At 26.2% G+C, this 24,643-nt stretch overlaps 1 protein-coding gene across 1 annotated transcript in view; it reads right to left on the bottom strand.

The window, feature by feature from the left end:
- Window positions 1–458: 458 nt before the first annotated feature.
- CLUP02_10384 (uncharacterized protein) overlaps window positions 459–24,643 on the bottom strand; it is a gene marked incomplete at both ends in the record, with an annotated part of 33,596 nt that continues 9,411 nt past the window's right edge. The window contains 11 exons of the mRNA XM_049289360.1: window positions 459–575; window positions 650–688; window positions 753–823; window positions 895–2,066; window positions 6,990–7,000; window positions 14,887–15,484; window positions 23,434–23,611; window positions 23,651–23,722; window positions 23,777–23,925; window positions 23,977–24,074; window positions 24,135–24,216. Of these exons, the coding sequence (XP_049146505.1) occupies window positions 459–575; window positions 650–688; window positions 753–823; window positions 895–2,066; window positions 6,990–7,000; window positions 14,887–15,484; window positions 23,434–23,611; window positions 23,651–23,722; window positions 23,777–23,925; window positions 23,977–24,074; window positions 24,135–24,216 (2,587 nt within the window). The remainder of the gene's footprint in view (window positions 576–649; window positions 689–752; window positions 824–894; window positions 2,067–6,989; window positions 7,001–14,886; window positions 15,485–23,433; window positions 23,612–23,650; window positions 23,723–23,776; window positions 23,926–23,976; window positions 24,075–24,134; window positions 24,217–24,643) is intronic.

The raw sequence follows: 24,643 nt of genomic DNA, 5'->3' as shown, positions 1-24,643 counted from the left end.
AATGGGGCGCTTTTATGAGGATATGGATTGTGCTTGTATGAGTCAAGGGCATGGGATAAGATTTGATGGAAGGACTTACACAGGAACATGGTGGTCACACGGGACACAAGGGCGATCAGAACCACAATTCTGCAATCTCCTTACTATTACTAGTTGTTATGAGTGAGTTGTAACAGGTTTTATCTGTATTTCGTGTAGGAACGCTATGGGAACTGGCAGGGACAACACCGGGAGAAACAATTCAGCGAAACCTGGAGAGAAAGGTCTTGGAGGGATTACAGCTGAGGCTGAGAGGAGGAGGAGATACAGTGGAGATTGGAAATCATTGGGTCAGGCATTGTGGAGTTTTGATGTCATCTACATTTATAACTTTCCTTAGCTACCTTAGTATTTAGTGTTGAATCATTGTTATCGTTTTTCCTTAGAAATTACTGAACCTATCCCTCCCCTTCGCTCGGCTAGTAGTTTGCCAACAAGTTGTGTTCCTCCCGGATAGTGGGAAAAGAAGGAACGGGTGTTGAGCCACTACTTACTGGGGCACGACTAAGGTACTGTACTGAGGCAGCGTATAGACCCTGTCGTAAGGTGGTCTCTGGAGGGAATCAGCTAACCTTCAACTTGGCTGTGCTGTCTGACTATATTGACTCACGGCTAACGGCCAGGTCTTGCCATAGCCTCTATCAATTGACTAGCCAGTTGAGTTCAGGGACTTGGATCATCTCCTTTTGGCCTCAAACCCCCAACTTCCTTACCAGCACAATCCTTCTTTGCGCAGCATAAGTACGTGCCGCCTTCATCAAGTATGAAGCATTCACAACGACAACTCAGCTACCTGTTCTTCTGAAGCTTGAGCTCAGTCGTTGCTCTTCACTCTCAATCTTTCCAGTCCATCACAAATTCCCACGAGAGCGGACTTCATTGCAAGCCCTTCATTGTCTAGTTCGTTAGCGAAAGCATCCATCGGAGTGCGGCCGGCAATGTCCTTGAAATTCGACGGTCCATCAATTCTACCGGTCTTTACGAGGTATTCTGCCAGTTCCACATGGCCGTGGAAAAGAGCCTTCCACAACAATGTTCGCCCTCGATTGTCGCGCACATTTGGATCAGCCCCTCCAAGTTCGATCAGCAGTTCAGTCGTGTCCATCAACGCTGCATGTGTTTCCGCAGTCCGAAACTGCGGACCTTCCCAGAGCCTGTAGGAAGGCCACATTCCAAGCAAGATCGATTGGTGGAAGACGTCCAATGTGTTTACGTCGACTCTCTTGGTTTCAAGAAAGTAGCGAACGGCCTCTTTGTTGGAAGCCATAGCTACATAAAATAGTGGTGTCCGGCCGTCTCTGTCTCGGGAATCTGCATCGACCTTTCCTGTTCGAAGAAGACATCTGACTATTTCCAAATCGCCCTTCCCGGCTGCGTATGATAACGGACTTCTGCCAGCATCATCTCTCGAGTCGACTTCCACTCTGTCTGTTTCGAGAAGACGACCAAGTATACTCAAATCTCCGTTGCTGGCCGCATGTGATAGCGGGGTTCGGCCTTCGTTGTCCTTCGAGTCTGCCTCCACTTCGTCTCTTTCGAGAAGAATCTTGACAGTGAAGTCTTGTCCCAAGCCTACGGCCAATAACAAGGGTGTTTTCCCGCCCGGGCCTCTTTGGTTGTATGCAACTCCATCAACGTCGAGTAAGAGGCTTATGATATCCTGGTTATTTTTGGCGATTGCATAAAGCAATGGAGTGGGTCCATGCATGTCCGGCTTGTTGATATCAAATTGACCTAATTGGCAACAGACAAAATATCGGACTATGTCGTAGTGTCCCATTTGGACAGCAACGGACAAAAGGGTTTGCCCATGAGTGTACTTGGATACCTCTGCGCCATGAGATTCCAGAAGATCTCTTGTCAGATCTACAAAGTTCTTTGATACTGCCACAAAAAGAGGGGTCTCGCCCTCAGGGTTCTGTGCATTGATCTCGAGCTTCCTCCAGCGGCAAGTGCGGTGTAATGATCCCTGTAGAGAATGTATTTGTTCTGAACGATTTCCCTTCGAGACAAGACTGAAGACTTCCCTAAGTCCGAAGTGAGCAGTAACGTATAAGCCAGACTATTAGTATCCCTATTATAGGGTAGTTAGTTCGAACCGTAGTTAATAAAGAGATTAATTAAACTATATAAATATCTACGTAGTAAGTATAAAAAAGAGGTTCTAACTATAAGTTAGGCTAGCTATAATAATTATAAATAAGGCCCCTAATTAGCCCCTATATAGTCGTTTATATACCGTAATTAAATTAGATTTCTAATTTAATACTAACTTTCTTTTTTTTTATTAATTTAATTATTATAATTAAAAATATAATTCGACCTCGGGCCTATTTATTAAGTTATCTCTTTTTTTTTTTATTCTTTTTATATAACCTATTTTTTTATTTATATATTAACTTTTTTATTATTTACGAATTACTTTAACCTCTTATTAAGTATTATTTTTATAAAAACGTTAGTAAGGTTATTATTATTATTAATTTAACGGATCTTAAGTATTTTACGTTTTTTATATAATTACTTAAGGATTATAATATTAATTATAAGCTTCTTTTTTTTTATCCCTAATTTAATAAAATATTTATATAATAAATAAGAATTAATATAAATAACTATTAAAATAAATAAAAAGCTAAGTTAATTAGTAATTTTTTTTAACGTTATTAAAATTATATAAGAGAGGTTAACGCCGTTAATTATACTATAAACCTCTAACGCTAGTATATTTTTTATTATTTACTTATTTTTAATTAACGAGTAATAAATTATATTATTATATATATTAAATTCGCTCTTATTTATACTCTTATTAATTAAAATAATAATATATTTTAATTACGAAACAAGGTTATTATTATTTATAGATAACTTATTAACAAAGATATAAAACTTATTAATTATAAAATTAATTAGGTAATAAACGAAGCCTCGATTAAGATTTGTTTATTACTATTTAAGCCGCTTATTAAGTACTTTAATATCTCGTTTAGTTAGATCTATAGTTTATACTACTCTAATATAATTAAAAATCGCCTTAGGCTAGTAAATACTTATAATATATACCCCTCGTACGAGCTTAATTTTATATCATTTTTTCATATTAATTACGTTTAAATTAATAAGGTTAATTTTCTTACCCTACCCTTTTTATTAAAAAATAATAGTTTTTTTTTAATAATAAGAATCCTACTATTAAATACTAGGGGGGTATTTATTATAAGGACCTCTTTTAGTTTTATTATAAAGCCCGCTTTTTAAAGCTCCTTATCCTCTTTTTTTATAAAGTTAATATTAAATAGGCCTAATATATCGTTAGTCTATATTTTAATAATTTTAAATTAGTTACTTTTATACTTAGAAATTGATAAATATAAGTCGTACGTAAATATAATTATTAATAACTAATTAATATAAAAGTTATAATAAATAGCTTATTAATAAGTACCCGATTTTATAAGCCTATATAGTAATTTAAGTATTTTAATAATCGTACTTTTTAAGTACTTACTAGCTATTTCTTTTTAGTAAATAAGCTAAGATTTTCTTTATAAGCCCTATAGCTAATTAAGTATAGGCTTAGGTAATATTATGGCTTTAAGTTTCGTATCCCTTTTTCTATAACGATATTATTAATATTATTATTAACCGTTAGTTATAGCGCTATATAATAGGTAATTATATAAGTAGCGTTACTTTTTTAACGTTACTATACTCCTAAATTATATACCTAGACTTTTTATATAGCTAGGGTATTCTTTTTTTTTTATAAACTATTTATAATTTAAATATATAAAGGTTTATATACTTTTTTAAGTTATAAAGGATAAATTAATAAACCCCTTAATTATAAAGAGTATTTACTTTAATAAGATCTAATCCCTTATACGGCTTTTTAATAATTATAATTATGCCTTTTTTACGTAGTTTAATTACTAACTTAAAATCGGCTTTTTTTATTATTATATAAAAGGTATTAATTACCTCGTTATTAGTAATAAATTACTATATTAGGGCTTACTATCGTGGTTTTTTATAACGTCTTATTAATAATATTAATACTTTTTTAGTAATTTCTTTTTTTTTTTTTTTATTAGTATTACTACGACGATTTTATTAAAGATAGTTTTCTAAGCCTTTACTACGGGTTATATAATTTCCCTTAGCTTTTTCTTTTTATAATTTAGAAATTACCTCGCTAAGATTATTATAATATAGTTTAATTATTATAATTAATATTTCGAGGGGCTAGTTACGATCCTTTATAACTATATAAGAGCGCTCGTTAATAAAGGTTAATTTATATAGCTTAGCTTATTATTAAGTAGTTTTATATTAAACTTATATATCCGAATTTAATAATATATTTAAATTAACCCCTATATCGGGCCTATTATATATAGTAATTACTTTATTAACTTACTTTTTTATACTTATTTTATATAGTACTTATATTATTTTTTTAATTACTTAGGCTCGTTAGTTTATATTTAGCGACGGTAGCGAGGCTAAGGTCGTTCTTAAATATACTCTAAATACTAATAGTATTAATATAAGCCCGTTAGGCCTTATAATATTATTATAATATTTAAGTACTATCTAAAGGTATTTATTATTAATAAAATTAGGATTTTCTTTTTTAATAATTTTAAATGCCCTTTTTAGCTACTAGTATACCCTTTTTATTTTTTTAATACTATAGTACGCTTTAATAAATACGACTTTTAGCTATATACTATAAGCCGTCGTATTTTCCCTAAATTTTATTAACTTAAAACTAGTATTAGCGTTAGTTCTAATACTATTTAATAATCTTTAGTATATATTAATCTAGTTTTTTTATAGGGCTACTTATACTATTTTTATTTATAGATCCTAGAGGAATTACTCTATTTAAAAAGATATAACTACGTTAATTATATATAGGACTAGCTAACTATTTAAATAGAAGATATTGACGATGATTTCTTAATTAAAGTTAAGCTTATTACGTAATTTAAACTTAAATTTACGTAAGCTTTGCGTATTTATTTAGTATTAGTAATATACTTTTATTAACTACTCTAGCGCTCCTATTTTAATATTATTATTACCTAATTACTTTAAGAAGTTATATAGCCTCGTAATTAATAAGTACCTAAATTTTTAATATAGTTATCTAAGCTTACTTTTTATTAAGTAATTAATCGACTTTATATTATTAATAAGCCTTATAAATATATACCCCTATTATTATTTAACTATTTTAAAATACTTATTACTAAAGATTTTATTCCTCATATTATTAAATATAATACCTAATTAATATATATTTTTTAAATATAAGAAAAATGGGGTATTAATAAGTAAAATATAGAAAGTTATTATTTTAAAATACGTCTTTATTTTTATTATACTTAGAATAACGATTCCTTTATTTAAGCCGAAGCTAAATTTTATAATACCCGTTATTAATATATTAAATATTCTTAATACGATCTTTTATAATACTTAGAATTACCCTTTTCTTCTTATTAATTATTATAATACTTTAGTATTTAGGATAATCTTATAGAAATTATTTAGGCCGTACTTTTTATTTATATAGAATACGTATATAAGCTTAGTATTCGAGCGATTTAAGTAGTATAAAAAGGACCCCTTTAGCTACCCCTAGATTTACTCAGTATTATATTCTTTTTTTTTAAATATTAAAAAAAGTAACGTTCTTTTTTTAATATTAAGAGAATAGGCTTTAGCCTTATTAAATTCGCCCTTCTAACTACTTTTATATACGTTATTTAAGGGGCCTTCCCTTACTATTTATAAATAAAAGCTTACTTATTAAGAGCTTTTATTACCCTCTATTTATTTAGTTTCGTATATCCTTTAAAAACTAACAGGCTAAAAAAAAAGTAATTAATATTATTAATTTTATTATAATTTAATTTATTAATATAAGGGGTAAGATCTTTTTTATTTTCCGAACTTTTTATAAAGAATAGATATTTTAGGCCGCTACTTTAATTACTATTACTAAGTTCTATACCCCCGGATTTACTTTTATATATAATAAGGAATTAATTAAACTAATAAGGGCTAGTTTTACTATTTATTACCCTTAACTTTTTATACTATTCATATAATTTAGTACGCTCTTTTTTTAAAATAATTACTTAACTAATATTTATCCTTTTTATAAATATAATATTGCTTTTTTTATTACCCTATTTACGAGTTAAATCTCGGCTTATTTAATAAATCTAGGCCTCCTTATTAATAATTACCGTATTTAGCCTCTTTTCTTTTTTTATTATATATTTAATTAACTTAATATTATTAATAAGGGCTATTATATACTTAGAAATAGGTTTAGTATAGTATTTTTATTTTAATATTAAAACTAGATCTTAGCTTTAAATCGAGCGTTTTATAGTTTTTAAGTACTTAGTATAAGGTTATTTTTACCTCTAGTATATGCTAAATTATAATATAAAAATATTTAACTTTTCGCTTATTTATCCTCTTATTTAGTTAGGTTTTTATTAATTTATTAATTCGATCGATAAGCTCTTTAAATACTTTTATTTACGATTTACCCTCTATTATCCTAGCTATAAATATAAAAAAATCGCTCGTAACTTAAATAAAAGCTCTAGGTTCTTATTATAAGTTTTAAAATAGCTTCGGATTACGTTAATAATACTAAAAACGTTATTTTAATTAAAATTACGTACCGCTTTATAATAGTAATTAAAAGCTTTACTTATAAATATAATATTAATTACTAAATAGTATTAGTATTCCTTAATCCCGACCTTTTTATAATAATTATAAAAAGTTATTAAAGTTTTTTATAAAGCCTTATACTTCCCCCTAAAGTATAATTTCCTTTTTAAGAAGATCTTTTTAAAATCTATAAATTACTTCGTATTTATTACTATATTTTAGTATTTATATATAATCCCTACGTCGCTACGTACTATTAGTAATTTTAGGTCGTTTTTTATATATATTAACTAATCAGTACCGAATTTCGTATTAGTATTAGTAACGAGCTATAGATTAAAATAGGCAGAATTATTAATTATCGTATTTTTAGTATTATATTTTATTTTTATATATCTTTTTATAATAATAAATTACCGTTAGTAATTATAAAAAAGAAATCTGCGTCGTTTACCCTTTTTTTAAATTTATTAAAGCGATTATACGCCCTATTAACTTATACTTAGTTCTATAATATAAATTCCTTTTTTATAATCGTCGCTACTAGGATCTTATATAGTTTTTATAATTATAATTACGTTAGTAATACTTTTTACTTATAGGAATTAATATACGGGCGTCGTAAATTAATATACGGGCGTCGCTCTTATACGGGCGTTACTATTCTACTTTTTAATTAGTTTAAAAAAAATTATTAATATAGTTAAATTTTATTAAATACCTATAAAATATCCTAAGCCTTTATTCTTTTACTCTTTTTATATTTAGGTTATATTATCAAGCCTCGAAGTTTAATTTATAATATTTACTTATAATAGCTTTTATAATTAGAGTTAGAGACGTTCCCTAAAACCAATTTTAAAATAATACTCTTATTAAGAGACTTCTTTTTTTATAAAAACGATTATTAATTAATTATAACCTCTTATTATTATTTAGTTAATTACTATTATCTCCCTCTTTAAAAAGTAGCTACCTTAGTATTAACTAATTTTATAAAATTAGTAATCCTAAAAAGTAGTACGACCTTATTACTAAGCTCTTAATTAGTATATTATAAAATACGTAACTTTTTAAAAACGATTATTTTAATATAAAGTTTATATTATATTTTATTTACTATTTCCCTAAAGAAATAACGAAAACCTAGCGGACTACTCTTTTATAATTGTTTTAAAATATAACCCCTCTCCTTTTAATAAATAGTCTTAATAACCTTTTTATTTTATAATAAAGTAGTTTAATAATACTCTTTAGCTTATTAAATAAGTTATTAGGACTAATTAATAATTAATAATAATACTACTCCGATAATAAAAATACATCCGTTAATAATAATAAATATAGGTTCCTTAAGTTAACTTATTATTTTATTTATTTTTATAACTATTTTTTATTTAAAGTAAAGCGTCTTTTTAAATTATAACCTCTTATTATATTCTAAATAATCGATCCTCTTCTTTTTTTATAACCTAAATCCTAAACTTACCGATTCTTAGCGATTTAAAGTAAACTTATAATACCCTTTTTAACTAAGTTAATAACTTTATAAAAGCTAATAAATTTAGTATTATAAAATAAAATAAATATAAAGCTCGAGGCTAAATTATTTAATATACTTTTTAATATAATTAGTTTAGCGAGCTTAGGTTTATAAAAAGTACTAATATTTAATAATATAAGTTTTAAAAATACGGTTATAAATAATAAGTTATTACTAAGGCTTAAGAAGAGGATAAGTAGTTATTACGTTATTATCTAGACCCCTAGTATAAATAGTATAATTATAGCCCTAGTTTTAAAGCCTCTACGTACTTTTTATATTATAAGCTTATTAAAATAGTTAAGGATATTATTAAAATTATAAACCGACGAGTTAGGATTTAGGCTTAGGATATATATATTATTATTTAAAAATAGTTCTTAAAGTCCTTATTTACTTAGTAAGATATTTATAATATAAGGGCTCGTATAAACTAAGAGAAATTAGCTAAATACTCGCTAATTATAGTATTAATTAAACTATTTAATAAGCGAGATATTTTATATATAGTAAAATAAGTAAATAACGAGCTAAACTGCTTTATTAGCCTTATTTAAACCTTTTTTTATTATTTTTAAATATAAAAGCGATTCCCTAAGGTAATTAGTTTTAATAATATTTATAATACTAATCGCTTTAAGCTCCCTCTTTTTTAAGCTACTAAGTAAACCTATTTTAAATCTCTTTATAATACCGCGTTCGGCCTTATTAATAATAAAAAACTAGAGGGTTTTTAGTTTTTTTTAGTAAATATTTACTAATTTATAAATTAATACTTAGTCCGTTACCTTATTATTATTATTATAAATTACGATAAGTAAATAAAGGCTATACTAAATAAGTAGTTCCCGGACGTTTAGTAATAACTTTATATTTATTATATTAACTTTAATATTATACTTAGGGCTAAGTAGAAGTAGGTTAAGGACCGTAGTTAAAATAATAATAGTAATAAGTTTAATAACGAGGGATATTAGTTATTAATATAAGTAATAGCTATACTAAGTAATAGAAATAAAGCCTATATTAATATACTTATTAATAAGCCCCCCCTTTATATATATTATAGGGTCCTTACGATATAAAAGCTTATTATTTTTACTAAGACTAAGTATATTTTTAAAAAAGCCTAGACTAAGCTTTATAAAAAGTTTAATAACTAACGCTTAATTCTTTAATACTTTTATATAATATACTTATTTTTAAAAATATAATAGGCCTATTATTTTATTTAAAAATATTAAAACTTTAGTACTCGCGTTATTTTTAGTACTAAGTTAAGTAATAATAATATTAAGTGTTATTTTTTGAATAGTTTTAGTTACTTATATTAGCTTATTAATATTATATAAGATATAATTAGTAATTAGGAGCTACGATTTTATTAAGCTTATATAGAGGACGAGGTACTTATAAGCTAGGAGTATATAAGTATTTATTTTAAGTACCTAAGTAAACTTTAAATAATATGTTTTTTAAAATATCTTATTTTAATTAGGATATAAGGCTAGTTTATAAAAAAAGTAATACTATTTAATAAGAGGCTATTCCTAGACCCCCTCGGATTTTATAATTTAAATTATACTATTTTAATTAAGCTAAATATCTTATACTATTATAAAATCTATTTTAAAATATTAAATTTAGCTATTTTTAATAAGTAAGAAGTATATTTTTAGTAGCGTTTTTAAAAAACGTCTTTTTTAAATTTATATTATTAAATTTTAAATCTTAAGATTATTATATCCCTCTACGGTAAGCTAAAGAATATAATATAGCCTATTTTATTATAACTAGCTTTATTTAAAAAAGGCCGGTTAGCTAGTTAAGCCCGTATTATTTATAATAACTAAAGTATAAGTAATAAAAAACGAGGCTACTTATTTAAAAATAAAAATAAGTTAATACTAACTAAGCTTATAAAAAAAATAAATTAGTTAAGTTAAAACTAAATATTGAGCTTATTTTAATAATAAATAAGGAGCTAATTTAGCGTTCTTAATAGGGGGAGGATAACGGGGAATTATATAAATAAACGGCTAATATAGCTTAGTATTTAAAAAAAACGGAGCTAATAAGAAATAGTTTATAGTAATAATAAATTATTATAATTACGTTAAAAAAGTAGTTAAGTAAACGTTACTATAATTTATTCTTTATATATCTTAAGTATATAATAAAAAAAAGCCTTATTTATTTAAGATTTATAAAAGCTTATATTATTAATTAATTTAAAATTTATAAATCTTAAATAAGTAATATAGCGGTTCTAAATAAATACGTAAGTTATAGTAATATTCTTATTTTTAAAAATCTTAAATTAAAGTTTAGGTTAGAGAGGATAATAAGAATAGCTATATTAATATAGTTACTCTTACCGCTTTTATAGGAAGGTACTATTTTTTTAAACTAATTAAAAAGTAGAATAGCGACGCCCGTATAAGAGCGACGCCCGTATATTAATTTATAATACTTATATATTAAATCCCTTATTTATAAAGGAATTTATTAACTACTTTTACGATTCCTAAACTTATACTTACGAACTATTTATCTAGTTAATAGCTTAGGTCGTTTATAATTTTATAAAATAAGGGTTACCCCTATAGCCCTTTTTTTTATAAACCTTAGTTAAATAAATTAATACTACGTTAATTTACTTACCGTTAGGCTAATTTATAATTCTATATATCTACGTTTCTTAATAATTTAAGTTAATATTTACTTATTTATAAAGGATTAGGATTCTATTTAGGATTAAGTTCTATCTTTTTCTTTTTTATTTTAATTTATTAAAGGTTATGCTCTAGCTTATACTTATATTAATAATTATTAATATATTTAATTTTAATAAAAATATATTTAATCTGCGCACTAATTATAATAAATCCGTACTTTTATTACTTAACGAATTTATTAAGGTTTAAAAGATTCCCGCTTTTTTTTATTATCTCGTTACTACTCTTATTTTTATTATTTTTAGTAATTATTATTACCTTTTTAAATCGTTAGTTATCATACTTACTAAGATCCTCCTTTTTATTTAGTACAAAAAAGTAGGTTTTAGTAGTTCTTTTTTTTAATAATAATAATAAACGTTTATATTACTAAAAAGAAATATAGTAATTAGTCTCGGGATCTTTACTAATTACCGATGTTTATTATTTTATATATTTTTAACTTCTTAAGCCTCGTACTCTCTATAATTTCTAAATAGCTTTTTTTTTTAACTTACCTTTTTTAAAGTAGTATTTTATAAAAATAGTTAAATATGAATATTAAGTAGCTTATAAAAAAGCCGGATGGGCTATTAAGTATAATTAGTAAAGTTAAGCCCTCTTTTTTATAATATTATAAACGTTAAAGACTTATTAAAAATACTTATTTATTATTTATATTTAATAAGGCTAAATATTTTAAAAATCTTTTTTTATAGCTTTTTAATACCCTATTTTATATTTTTTGAATAGTCTTTTTTATAACTTAATTATAATTAGGTAATTATTATTTATTAATAATCCTTTTTATTACTTAGTTAATTTTTTAAAACTAGTAATTATATACTAGGAGCTTAGTATAAAAAAGAGCTCCTTAGTAGCCCTCTAAAGGAATTTTTTTTTAGAGCTATATTTTTTTAGTTTTTTTTTAAATTAATAATAATTATAATAAAAGGTTATAAGATTATTTTAGGGTAGCTACCTTTTTTTTTAAATTAATTTCTAAGATTTATAATATTCTTAACTCGATATTATTAAGACTTTTAAATCCCTTCTTTTTTTATTAAACCGTTTTTTATATTATATTCTTAAGTAATACTTAGGGGGTAGTTAAGGGAGCTATAAAAAGATTATTTAAATCGTAAGCTTTAAAGTCGTATTTATAAAATCCTTATAATATAAGGCTTTTTTATATATTATAAATCTCTAAGTTTTATAACTCTTATATAAGTTCTTATTATGCTTATTAAAAATATTTATATTTAAAAATCTTTTTTTTTTAATTATATAGTACTTTTTTATATTATATTATTAAGCTCGTTCGTTATATTAATTAATTAAATAAGTAGTTGCTACGTAAGTATTTTCTTTTATTAATTTAACTAGTTAATTTTTAATTATAGGCCGGTTATATAAAAGTTAATTAGTAAAAAAGCTACTTAAAGCGATAATAAAAGGCTAGTTATTTAAGTAGTTTTATTAATTAACATAGTTTAATATAATAAGCGTCGACCTTTTATAAGTAATAAAGGGCTACGATTACTTAATTTTATATAAGTCGACCTACCCCCTTTTAGCCACCCCCCCCTTTTAGCTACCCTATCAAAATATAGTATTAAAACATCGCTACTAACTATACTTAATTAATTAACTATCTTTTATTATTATAATAATATAGTTATTATTCTCCCTAAGTAATTCGACCCCTACGAGTTAACTAGGACTAACTAAACGGTCGCTAAAGTCCTCTTAAGCTCTCTATATATCCTAAATATTTATAAACTTAGTATTTAGGTTTATTAATATACTCTTCTTTTTCTATAGCCTTAATCGGTTAACTTTAGCTTTTAAAACTCGAATATAGTACTAAGATATTACTAAATAGTAGGCCTATTTACTAAATACCTTTTTTACTTTTCTAAATAGTAGTTATTAAGTATTATAATTTAAACTAAGCTCTATAAATAACTTTAACTAATTATAGAGCTTACTAGCTTTCCTAAGTATTAACTAGTTAATAATAGACGCTACTAATACTTAGTTAATAGCTTTTTTAATATTACTAATTACTTACTTAGTATTTACGGTCTTTTTAGTTAATATAACTAAGTTAAGTAGGACTATTAAATTAATAAGTAGTCTAGTTATATCAGGGGGATATAGTTTAATTACTTTCTACCTATTTCGTATATTTAATAATATTAAACTAGCTAAACGAGCTTTTTAGTAATAGCTTAAGAAATACCGCTTTTTAATAATAATAGAATCATTTACTATATCCTCCTTACTAAGCTCCTTCTTATACTTAGACTTAATAAGTTTAAAAATAGCTATATCTAACGGCTAGAGGATATAAGAAGTATATAGTAATAAGAATAGTAAGTAAACGTTATTTCTATAGTATTTTTATATAAATTCTATTATTATATAACTCCTATAGCTATTTAGAACTAATAATTAAGGCTTATTAAGTATACTAAGCCCCCTAAGGGGGGGTCTTAATTTATAATAAGAATACTATTTTTAACTACTTAAGAGTAGTCTTATTAGTTATCTAGCTATTATTTATTATTATAAACTCCTAACTAATATAAGGGTTAAGTTTAAATAGAAACTACTATTATTATACCGACTTTCCTTTATATATAATTAGTAGTTTAATAGCTCGATTATTAATAAAGATATATTTAATTATAAATACCTAAGTACGTAAACTAAGCTCTTTTTTTCGTATTATTATAGTCTCTACTTTATTTAAAACCAGGCTATTAAATCCCTTACCCTCTAAAATACTAATTTTATTTATATTATATTTATTAGCTTATTTAATATTACTAATCTCTAGTATATTAAATAATTTAAATTATAACTTAATTATATTAATAATAGCCCTATTTAGATACCTCGAATCGATAGTACGACTTCTCTAAACTTTAATTAATAAGTTCCTCCTTAAAAAAGCGTCTATTTATCTTTTTTTAAGAGGATTTATATCCCCCTAAGATCTTAGAACTTACTTAGTAAATTTTATAAACTATTTATAAATTAGTATAACGCTTAGATTATACTAAATACGAACTTATTAAGCTAATTAATTTTCTTATTATAAAGGAAGCCTTTAGAGGTCTATAAATACTATTACCCTCGTTTAGTAGCCTTTTTTATAATTATAAGAAGTTAACCTTAGAACTCCGAACTTAATTAAGGCCCGATTAACTAAGAAACCTCTTTTAATAGCCTTAAGAGCCCGAATAACTTTATTTTTAGTATATAAGACTATTATATATTAATAAATAAGTATATAAAAAAGAATTATATTTAGACGATTTTTATAATTATTATAGTAGTTTAAAAATCGTGGGTAGGGTTTTAATACGGTAGCTAGGATAGAGAAATGGGGTGGCTAAAAGGGGGGGGTGGCTAAAAGGGGGTGGGTCGACTTAGTATTTAAAAATTGCCCCTTTTTATTTACTTTTATAAAGTTAATTAATACGAATCTCTTATCCCGTATAATATTAAAAAGTCGTCTCTTTTATATAATAAATACTTTACTAATTTATAATAATAAAATTTAATTACTAATTAATATTAGTATCCTTATTATAAAATAGTTAGTTCGAACTATAGTTAATAAAGAGATTAATTAAACTATATAAATATCTACGTAATAAGTATAAAAAGGAGGTTTTAACCGTAAGTTAGGCTAGCTATAATAATTATAAATAGGGCCCCTAATTAGCCCCTACGTAGTCGTCTATATGCCGCGGTCGAATTAGACTTCTAATCCGATATAAACGTTTCGATAATTGGACACCGCGTGACACTATTAGTCACACGACCGGCTTTATAAAAGTACCGGGTCTTTGGGCCAAAGAGTACCTGTGCTGAGGCGCGCAGTCTTTCCTGGTCCTCCAAAAAACACATGACCTCTTCCTGGACGTGATGCGATTCCCGAACGTGGTATCCCCAATTCACTGAAGCGTAGTGGTAAAGCGGATGATCCTGGATGCGATCTCTTAGTTCACTCTGATATTCGCACTGACCCGCATCGAAAACATCGAAGCTGAGATATGATACACAAGCAGCTGCTACCAGAGCTTCTGCTCCAGGAAGTCGGTTTGTTTTGTTCCGCTGGAAGTACTCCTGTGTAGTGTAATGCACAAGCCGCACTACACGACTATATTCGTCGATTGTGAGCAACCCAGCGCAGGCCGAGATGACATCTTCGATTTCAGGCCGGTTCTCCGTGTCGAGCTCGGTCATACCTTGCTCCACTGCAAGAGCTTCTTGTAACTCAACGATCTGAAGCGGCCTTTTCGAGCAAACAATCCACGATAATGCATCCTTGGCAAGTGCTGATTGGTCTTCTAGTTGACCTTCAATTCGTTCGAAGGCTTCATCGTAAGCAGTATCATAAGAGCTGGAGCCAGTGGCGAGTGTTTCCAAAGCGGCTTTGACGGCTTTTAGTGATCTTTTGCTAGTCAATGACTGGAGATGTAGCTTTGCAAGAAGAAACCTTTTCTACGTCAGTTAAATTAGGTCAATTTATACTGAGTTTTAACTTACATACCGTCCACACTCGTTATAATTTATTAGTATCCCTATTATAGGGTAGTTAGTTCGAACCGTAGTTAACAAAGAGATTAATTAAACTATATAAATATTTACGTAATAAGTATAAAAAAGAGGTTCTAATTATAAGTTAGGCTAGCTATAATAATCGTAAATAGGGCCCCTAATTAGCCCTTATATAGTCGGCTATATACCGTAGTTAAATTAAATTTTTAATCCGATATTAACTTTTTCTTTTTTTTATTAATTTAATTACTGCGGTTAGAAATATAATTCGACCTTGGGCCCGTTTACTAAGTCGTCTCTTTTTCCCCCTTTTCTTTACTTTTTTTATATAACCTATCCCTCTATTTATATAATAACTTTTTTATTACTTATAAATTACTCTAATCCCTTATTTAATACTGCTTTTATAAAAGCGTTTGCGAGGTTATATTTATTATTAATTTAATAAATCTTAAGTATCTCGCGCCTTTTATATAATTACTTAAGGGCTATAATATTAATTATAAGCCTCTTTTCTTTTATCGTTCCTAATTTAATAAAGTATTTATATAGCGAGTAAGAATTAGTATAAATAACTATTAAAATAAGTAAAAGGCTAATTCGATTAATAATCTTTTTTAGCGTCGTTAAAATTATATAAGAGAGGTTAATATTATTAATTATATTATAAACCTCTAATACTAATATACTTCTTATTACCCGCTTACTTTTAGTTAATAAGTAATAAATTATATTATTATATATAATAAATTTACTCTTACTTATACTCTTATTAACTAGGATAATAATATACCCTAATTACGAAATAAAGTCGTTATTATTTATAAATAACTTATTAATAAAGACGTAAAGCTTATTAATTATAAGGTTAATTAAGTAATAAACGAGACCTTAATTAAGATTCGTTTTTTATTACTTAAGCTACTTATTAAGTATTTTAATATTTTATTTAGTTAGATTTATAGCTTACGCTACCTTAACGTAATTAAAAATTACCTCAGGCTAATAAATACTTATAATATATACCCCTCGCGCGAGCTTAGTTTTATATTACTTTTTAATATTAGTTATATTCGGATTAATAAGGTTAATTTTCTTACCCTACTCCTTTTATTAAAAAATAATAGTTTCCTTTTTAATTATAAAAATCCTATTATTAAATACTAAGGGGGTATTTATTATAAAGACCTTTTTTAGCTTCGCTATAAAGCCCGCTTTTTAAAGCTCTTTATTCTCTTTTTTTATAAAATTAATATTAAATAGGCTTAATATATTATTAGTTTATATTCTAACGATCTTAAATCAGTTATTTTTATACTCCGTAACTAGTAAGTACGGATTATATATAAAAGTAATTATTAATAGTTAATTAATATAAAAATCGTAATAAGTAGCCTATTAATAAGTGCCCGATTTTACGAGCTTATATAGTAGCTTAAGTATTTTAATAATTGTGCCTTTTAGGTACTTACTAACTATTTCTTTTAGTAAATAGGCTAGGATTTTTTTTATAAGCCCTATAGCCGATTAGGTATAGGCCTAAGTAATATTATAGCTCTAAATTTCGTATCCCTTTTTTTATAATAATACTATTAGTATTATTATTAATCGTTAGCTATAGCGCTATATAATAGGCGATTATATAAGTAGCGTTACTTTTTTAATATTACTATACCCCTAAATTACGTATTTAGACTTTTTATATAGCTAGGGTATTCTTTTCTTTTTAATCTTATGAACTATTCATAATTTAAATATATAGAGGTTTATATGTTTTTTTAAGTCGTATAGGATAAATTAATTAACCTCTCGATCGTAAAGAGTATTTACTTCGATAAGATCTAATCCCTTGTACGGCTTTTTAGTAGTTATAATTATGCTTTTTTTACGTAGTTTAACTACTAGTTTAAAATCGGCTTTTTTTTTATTATATAAAAGGTATTAATTACTTCGTTATTAATAATAAATTACTATATTAGGGCTTATTATCGTAGTCTTTTATAACGTCTTGCCAGTAGTATTAGTGCCCTTTTAGTAATTTCCTTTTTCTTATTATCTATTAGTATTACTATGATAATTTTATTAAGGATAATTTCCTATACTTCTACTACGGGTTATATAGTTTCCCTTAGCTCTTCTCTTTTTTATAAGTTAAAAATTACCTTATTAAGATCTATATAATACGGTCTAACTACTATAATTAATACTTCGAGTAGCTAATTACGATCTCTCGTAATTATATAAAAGCGCTCGTTAACGGAAATTAATTTATATAGCCTAGCCTATTATTAAGTAATTTCGTACTATACTCGTATATCCGAATTTAGTAATATATTTAGATTATCCCCTATATTAGGCCTATTGCGCATAGTAATTACCTTATTAACTTACTTTTTTATACTTACCTCGCGCAGTACTTATATTACTTTTTTAACTACTTAGGCTCGTTAGCTTACGCTTAGTAATAATAGTAAAACTAAGGTCGTTCTTAAATATATTTTAAATACTAATAGCGTTAATATAAGTCCGTTAGGCCTTATAATATTATTATAATATTTAAGTACTATTTAAAAACATTCGTCGTTAATAAAATCCGGATTTTCTTTTTTAATAATTCTAAACGCCCTTTTTAATTACTAATATACCCTCTTTACTTTTTTAATATTATAATACGCTTTAACGGGTACAACTTTTAGCTATATACCATAAGCCGTTATATTATCCCTAAATTCTATTAACTTAAAACTAATATTAGCGTTAGTTTTAATACCGTTTAGTAGTCCTTAATATATATCGATCTAGCTTTTTTATAGGGCTACTTATACTATCTTTATTTATAAATCCCAGAGGAATTGCTTTATTTAAAAAAATATAGCTATGTTAATTATATATAATACTAGCTAACTATTTAAATAAAAGATATTAATAACGATTTCTTAGTTAAAGTTAAGCTTATTACGTAATTTAAATTTAAACTTACGTAGGCTTTACGTATTTATTTAGTATTAGTAATATACTTTTATTAACTACTTTAGCGCCCTTATTTTAATATTATTATTACTTAATTACTTTAAGAGGTTATATAGCCTCGTAATTAACGAGTACCCGAATTTCTAATATAGTTTTCTAAGCTTACTTTCCGTTAAGTAATTAATTAACTTCGTATTATTAATAAGCTTTATAAACGTATACCCCTATTATTATTTAACTATTTTAAAGTACTTATTACTAAAGATTTTATTCCTCGTATTATTAAATGTAATACCTAGTCGATTTATATTTTTTAAATATAAAAGAAATAGGGTATTAACGGGTTAAATATAAAAAGTTATCGTTCCGAAGTACGTTTTTATTTTTATTATACTTAGGGCGACGATTTCTTTACTTAGGCCGAAACTAATCCTCGTAATACCCGCTATTAATATATTAAGCGTTATTAGCGCGATTTTTTATAATACTTAGAATTGCCCTTTTTTTTAATTAATTATTATAATACCTTAGTATTTAGGATAATTCTATAAAAATCGTTTAGGCCGTACTTTTCGCTCGTATAAAATACTTATATAAGCTTAGTATTTAAGGGATCTAAGTAATATAAAAAGGACCCCTTTAGTTACCCTTAGATTTACTTAGTATTATATTCTTCTTTTTTAAATATTAAAAACGATAGCGTCTTCTTTTTAATTATTAAGAGAATAAGCTTTAGCCCTATTAAATTTACCCTTTTAGCCGCCTCCGTATTCGTTATTTAAAGGACCTTTTCTTATTATTTATAAATAAAAGCTTACTTATTAAAAGCTTCTATTACCCTTTATTTATTTAGTTTTATATATTTTCTAAAGGCTAACGGGGTAAAAAAAGAGTAATTAATATTATTAATTTTATTATAATCTAATTCGTTAGTATAGGGGGTAAGATCTTCTTTATTTTTTAAATCTCTTATAGGGGGTATATATTTCAAACTACTATTTTAATTACTATTACTAAGTTCTATACCCCCAGATCCGCCCTTATATATAATAAGGAATTAATTAAACTAATAAGGGCTAGTTTTATTATTTATTACCCTTAACTTTTTATATTATTTATACGATTTAATACGCTCTTTTTTAGAGTAGTTACTTAATTAATATTTATTTGTTTTATAAATATAATATTGCTTTTTCTATTACCTTATTTATAAGTTAAATTTTTATTTATTTAACGAATCTAGGCTTCTTTATTAGTAATTATTATATTTAGCCTCTTTTTTCTTTTATTATATATTTAATTAACTTAATATTATTAATAAGGGCCGTTATATATTTAGAGGTAGGTTTAGTATAGTATTTTTATTTTAATATTAAAACTAGATCTTAGCTTTAAATAGAGCGTCTCGTAGTTTTTAAGTATTTAATATAAAGTTATTTTTATTTTTAGTATATGCTAAACTGCGGTATAAAAATATCCGACTTTTTATTTATTTATTCCCTTATTTAGCTAGGTTTTTATTAGTTTATCGATTTAATTAATAAGCTTTTTAAAAATCTCTACTCGTAATTTACTTTTTATTATCCTAGTTATAAATATAAAAGAAATCGCTCGTAATTTAAATAAGAGCTTTAAGTTCTTATTATAAGTTTTAAAGCGGCTTCGGATTATATTAATTATATTAAAAAAGTCGTTTTAATCGAGATTATATACTGCTTCGTAATAATAATTAAAGGCTTTGTTTATAAGTACGATATTAATTACTAAATAGTATTAGTATTCCCTAATTCTAACTTTTTTATAATAATTATAAAATATCGTTAGGGTTTTTTATAAGACCTTATACTTCCCCCTAAAGTATAATTTCTTTTTTAAAAAGATCTTTTTAAAGTTTATAAATTATTTCGTATTTACTACTATATTTTTAGTATTTATATATAATCCCTATATTACTACGTATTATTAATAACTTCGGGTTATTTATTTCTTTTTTTATTAGCTAATTAGTACTAAATTTCGTATTAGTAGTAGTAACAAATTATAAATCGAAAGAAGCAGAATTATTAATTATTATACTTTTAGTACTATATTTTGCCCCGGTATATCCTTTTATAATAATAGATTTTTATTAATAATTATGAAAAGGAAATTTAAGTTATTTACCCTTTTTTTAAATTTATTAAAGTAATTATACGCTCTATTAACCTATACCTAGTTCTATAATACGAATTCCTTTTCTATAATTATTATTATTAATATTTCGTATAGCTCTCGTAATTATAATTATATTAATAACACCCCTCGCTTATAAAGGAATTTATTAACTATTTTTATATTTCTTAGGCTTACGCTCGTAAACTATTCGTTTAGTTAATAACTAAGGTTATTTATAATCTTATAAAATAAGAGTTACCCCTATAGCCCCTTTTTTTTATAAACCTTAGTTAAATAGATTAATACTATATTAATTTACTTATTATTAAGCTAATCTACGATTCTATATATTTACGTTCCTTAATAATCCGGGTTAATATTTACTTATTTATAAAAGATTAAGATTCTATTTAAGATCGGGTTTTATCCTCTTTTTTTTTATTTTAATTTATTAAGGGTTATACCCTAGTTTATATTTATATTAATAGTTATTAGCGTATTTAATTTTAATAAGGATATATTTAATTCGCGCGCTAGTTATAATAAATCCGTATTTTTATTACTTAACGAATTTATTGAAGTTTAAGAGATTCTTATTTCCTTTTACTATCTCGCTATTACTCTTATTTTTACTATTTCTAATAATTATTATTATCTTTTTAAAACGCTAGCTATTATACTTACTAAGATCCTCCTTTTTATTCAATATAAAAAAATAGGTTTTAATAATTCTTTTTTATAATAATAGTAATAAACGTTTATATTATTATAAAAAGATATAATAATTAGTTTCGAGATCTTTACTAATTAATGATTTTTATTATTCTATATATTTCTAGCTTTTTAAACCTCGTACTTTTTATAATTTCTAAATAGCTTTTTTCTTTAACTTACTTCTTTTAGGGTAGTATTTTATAAAAATAATTAAAAATAAATACCGGGCGGCTCGTAAAAGAGCTATATAAGTTATTAAAAACTATATAAGTTATTAAGTATAGTTAATAAAGTTAAGCCCTCTTTTTTATAAAATCGTAGATTTTAAAAACTTATTAAAAATGCCTACTTATTACTTATATATAGTAAGGTTAAATACTTTAGAGATCTTATTTTTTACGGCCTCTTAGTACCTTATTTTATATTTTTTAAGTAGTCTTTTTCGTAGCTTAATTATAATTAAGTAATTATTACTTATTAATAATCCTTTTTATTACTTAGTTAATTTTTTAAAATTAGTAATTTTATATTAAGAGCTAATATAAAAAGAAGCCTTTTAGTAGCCCTTTAAAAAATTCTTTTTTTTCTTTTTAAATCCTCGTTTTTTTAGCCTTTTTTTAAGTTAATAATAACTTTAATAAGAGGTTATAGGACTACTTTAGGGTAGCTACTTTCTTTTTAAGTTAATCTCTAAAATTTATAATACTCTTAACTTAATATTATTAAGACTTTTAAATCCCCTCCTCTCTCGTTAAACCGTCCCTTATATTATATTTTTAAATAATACTTAAGAAGTAGTTAAAGGAGCTATAAAAAGGTTATTTAAATTATAGGCTTAAGGTTATATTTATAAAATCCTCGTAATAATAAACTTTTTTATATATTATAAATCTCTTAACTTAATAACTCTTATAAAGTTATTTTCGTTACTAAATAAGAATATTTATATTTAAAAATCCCCTTTTTTAATCGCGCAGTACTTTTTTATATTATATTATTAAGCTCGTTCGTTATACTAATTAATTAAGTAAGTAGTTATTATATAAGTATTTTTTTTTATTAATTTAACTAGTTAATTTTTAATTACGGGCCGGCTATAAAAAAGTCGTTTAATAAAAAAGCTATTTAGGGCGATAATAAAAAGCTAGTTACTTAAGTAGTTTTATTAATTAACGTATTTTAATATAATAAACGTTAACTTTTCGTAAGTAATAAAGGGCTATAATTACTTAATTCCGTATAGTATTTAAGAATTACCTCCTTTTTTATCTACTTTTATAAGGTTAATTAATATAAATCTCCTATCCTATATAGTATTAAAAAGTTATTTCTTCTATATAATAAAATACTTTACTAATTTATAATAATAGAATTTAATTATTAATTAGTATTAGTATCCCTATTATAGGGTAGTTAGTTTAAACCGTAATTAATAAAGAGATTAATTAAATTATATAAATATTTACGTAGTAACTATAAAAAAGAGGTTCTAACCGTAAGTTAGGCTAGCTATAATAATCGTAAATAGGGCCCCTAATTATCCCCTACGTAGTCGGCTATATACTACGGTCGAATTAGACTTCTAATCTAACAAATACTAAAATTATAATTATAAATAAGGAGTCGTAGGTTCGAATCTTATTATAAGTATTTATATTTTTAATTACGAACTTTTATAGGGCGTAGTTAGGAATATTAATTTTTAATTAGCCCGGCCCCGGATTTCTTTTTTTTTATACGATCTTATATTTAATTAAATATATTAAATATAGGGCCTTACGATATTTAATTATTTAACTTATTGAAATTCCTATATTTAACTATTTATTTGACTTATTTATTTAATTAATTTGAATGGGTATGTGCGCTAGTCTCTTAGTATGACTATGCGGTCATTGTTGCCCGCGTTATTAAATACTTTTATTTCTATCCGTTCCTAGAGGTCCTTTAGCGAGAGCTTAATTGCAAAATGCAATTACCTCAGTATACCCTATAGAGTCCTCATGTAACGCCGCAGTATTTGGCAGATGCTTATTCCGAGGAGTTCTCTGGTATTGGAAAATTGACTGTTCCACAGGAACAACATGCAATTCGTGGCAAATTGTGGCGACAGTTTCATTGTAAGCCATTTGACACATTATGCTTTCGTTGTATTTACAAGTTCCCACAGCCATGCAGTTGAAATTTGCTAGTCAACGACGCGTGCCATAGTAACTTGTCCCGCGACAGCCCCCCATTGAGGTGAGGTCGATTCGTCTCAACTTGAACTCCCCAAGATCACAAACTCCTAGCCTCATGTCTGGACAGACTCCAATTTGGAACGTATCAAATGTCAGTCTTTATTGCTTCATACGGTTGATGAAGGATGTTTCGCCGGTTTTCACGAACCGGTGGGACTTCGTTGATCGCTTTCCAAAGACATTCGAGTCAAGGAGATGATGATTGGAGGGTAGGTGCCATCTGGAAAGCATAGCAGGGAAGACACCGACCAGAGTAAGACTACTACCACAGTAGTTTGCCTGTCACATAATCCAACCCTCTCGCTACGAACACGATAACGGTAGTCGGAAACAACTGTGCCATCGCATGAAAGTTTCGGACATCCGGCTGACAGTATTGCGCGCGTAGAGGCCTTCGCGTGTGCCTATGCCCTATTCGTCGAAGTAGGGAACCGAGGCATTTCCCACAGTAACGTACATCAGACGAAATACAGTAGCATTTTCGACACTTCTGGAACCTATGCGGAGCCCTCGGCAAGGGTAATGAGCCAAACCATTAACGGTCTTCGTCATACTACATGGCTCACGAAACATGCGGGGTGATTAGATCGCTCTTTTATTCACAAAGCCAAAGACTTCTTCCATCCGTTAAGAAATCCCTGTTGATAAAGAATTTTCGAGACGAGCCTTGGAAAGCTCTGCCAAGAAGAAAAGAAAGGCAATAGAACCACCGCCCGCAAGATTATTGAAGATGTCCAATGTCTCCTGAACCTCTAATAACTTCCTTCTTGCGACGGAGATTTCTTGTGTCCGCGGGTGGATCAATAATTCTCGTCTTGAAAGTCAAGTCATGCTACATCTCTAAATGTATATGTCCGAAGTAATCAGGAGGAACACATTGTCCGAGGCTTACAAGAGGAAAAGTTTAATCGGTCGATCTACCGGCTTTTCAAGAAATTCCTACGTTCCGGTGGGCAAATAATGAGACTCATATTAAATAT

This window comes from Colletotrichum lupini, chromosome 5 (genome assembly GCF_023278565.1).
Source record: "Colletotrichum lupini chromosome 5, complete sequence".
NCBI lineage: Eukaryota > Fungi > Ascomycota > Sordariomycetes > Glomerellales > Glomerellaceae > Colletotrichum > Colletotrichum lupini.
This window is presented reverse-complemented; position numbering and strand designations above follow the sequence as displayed.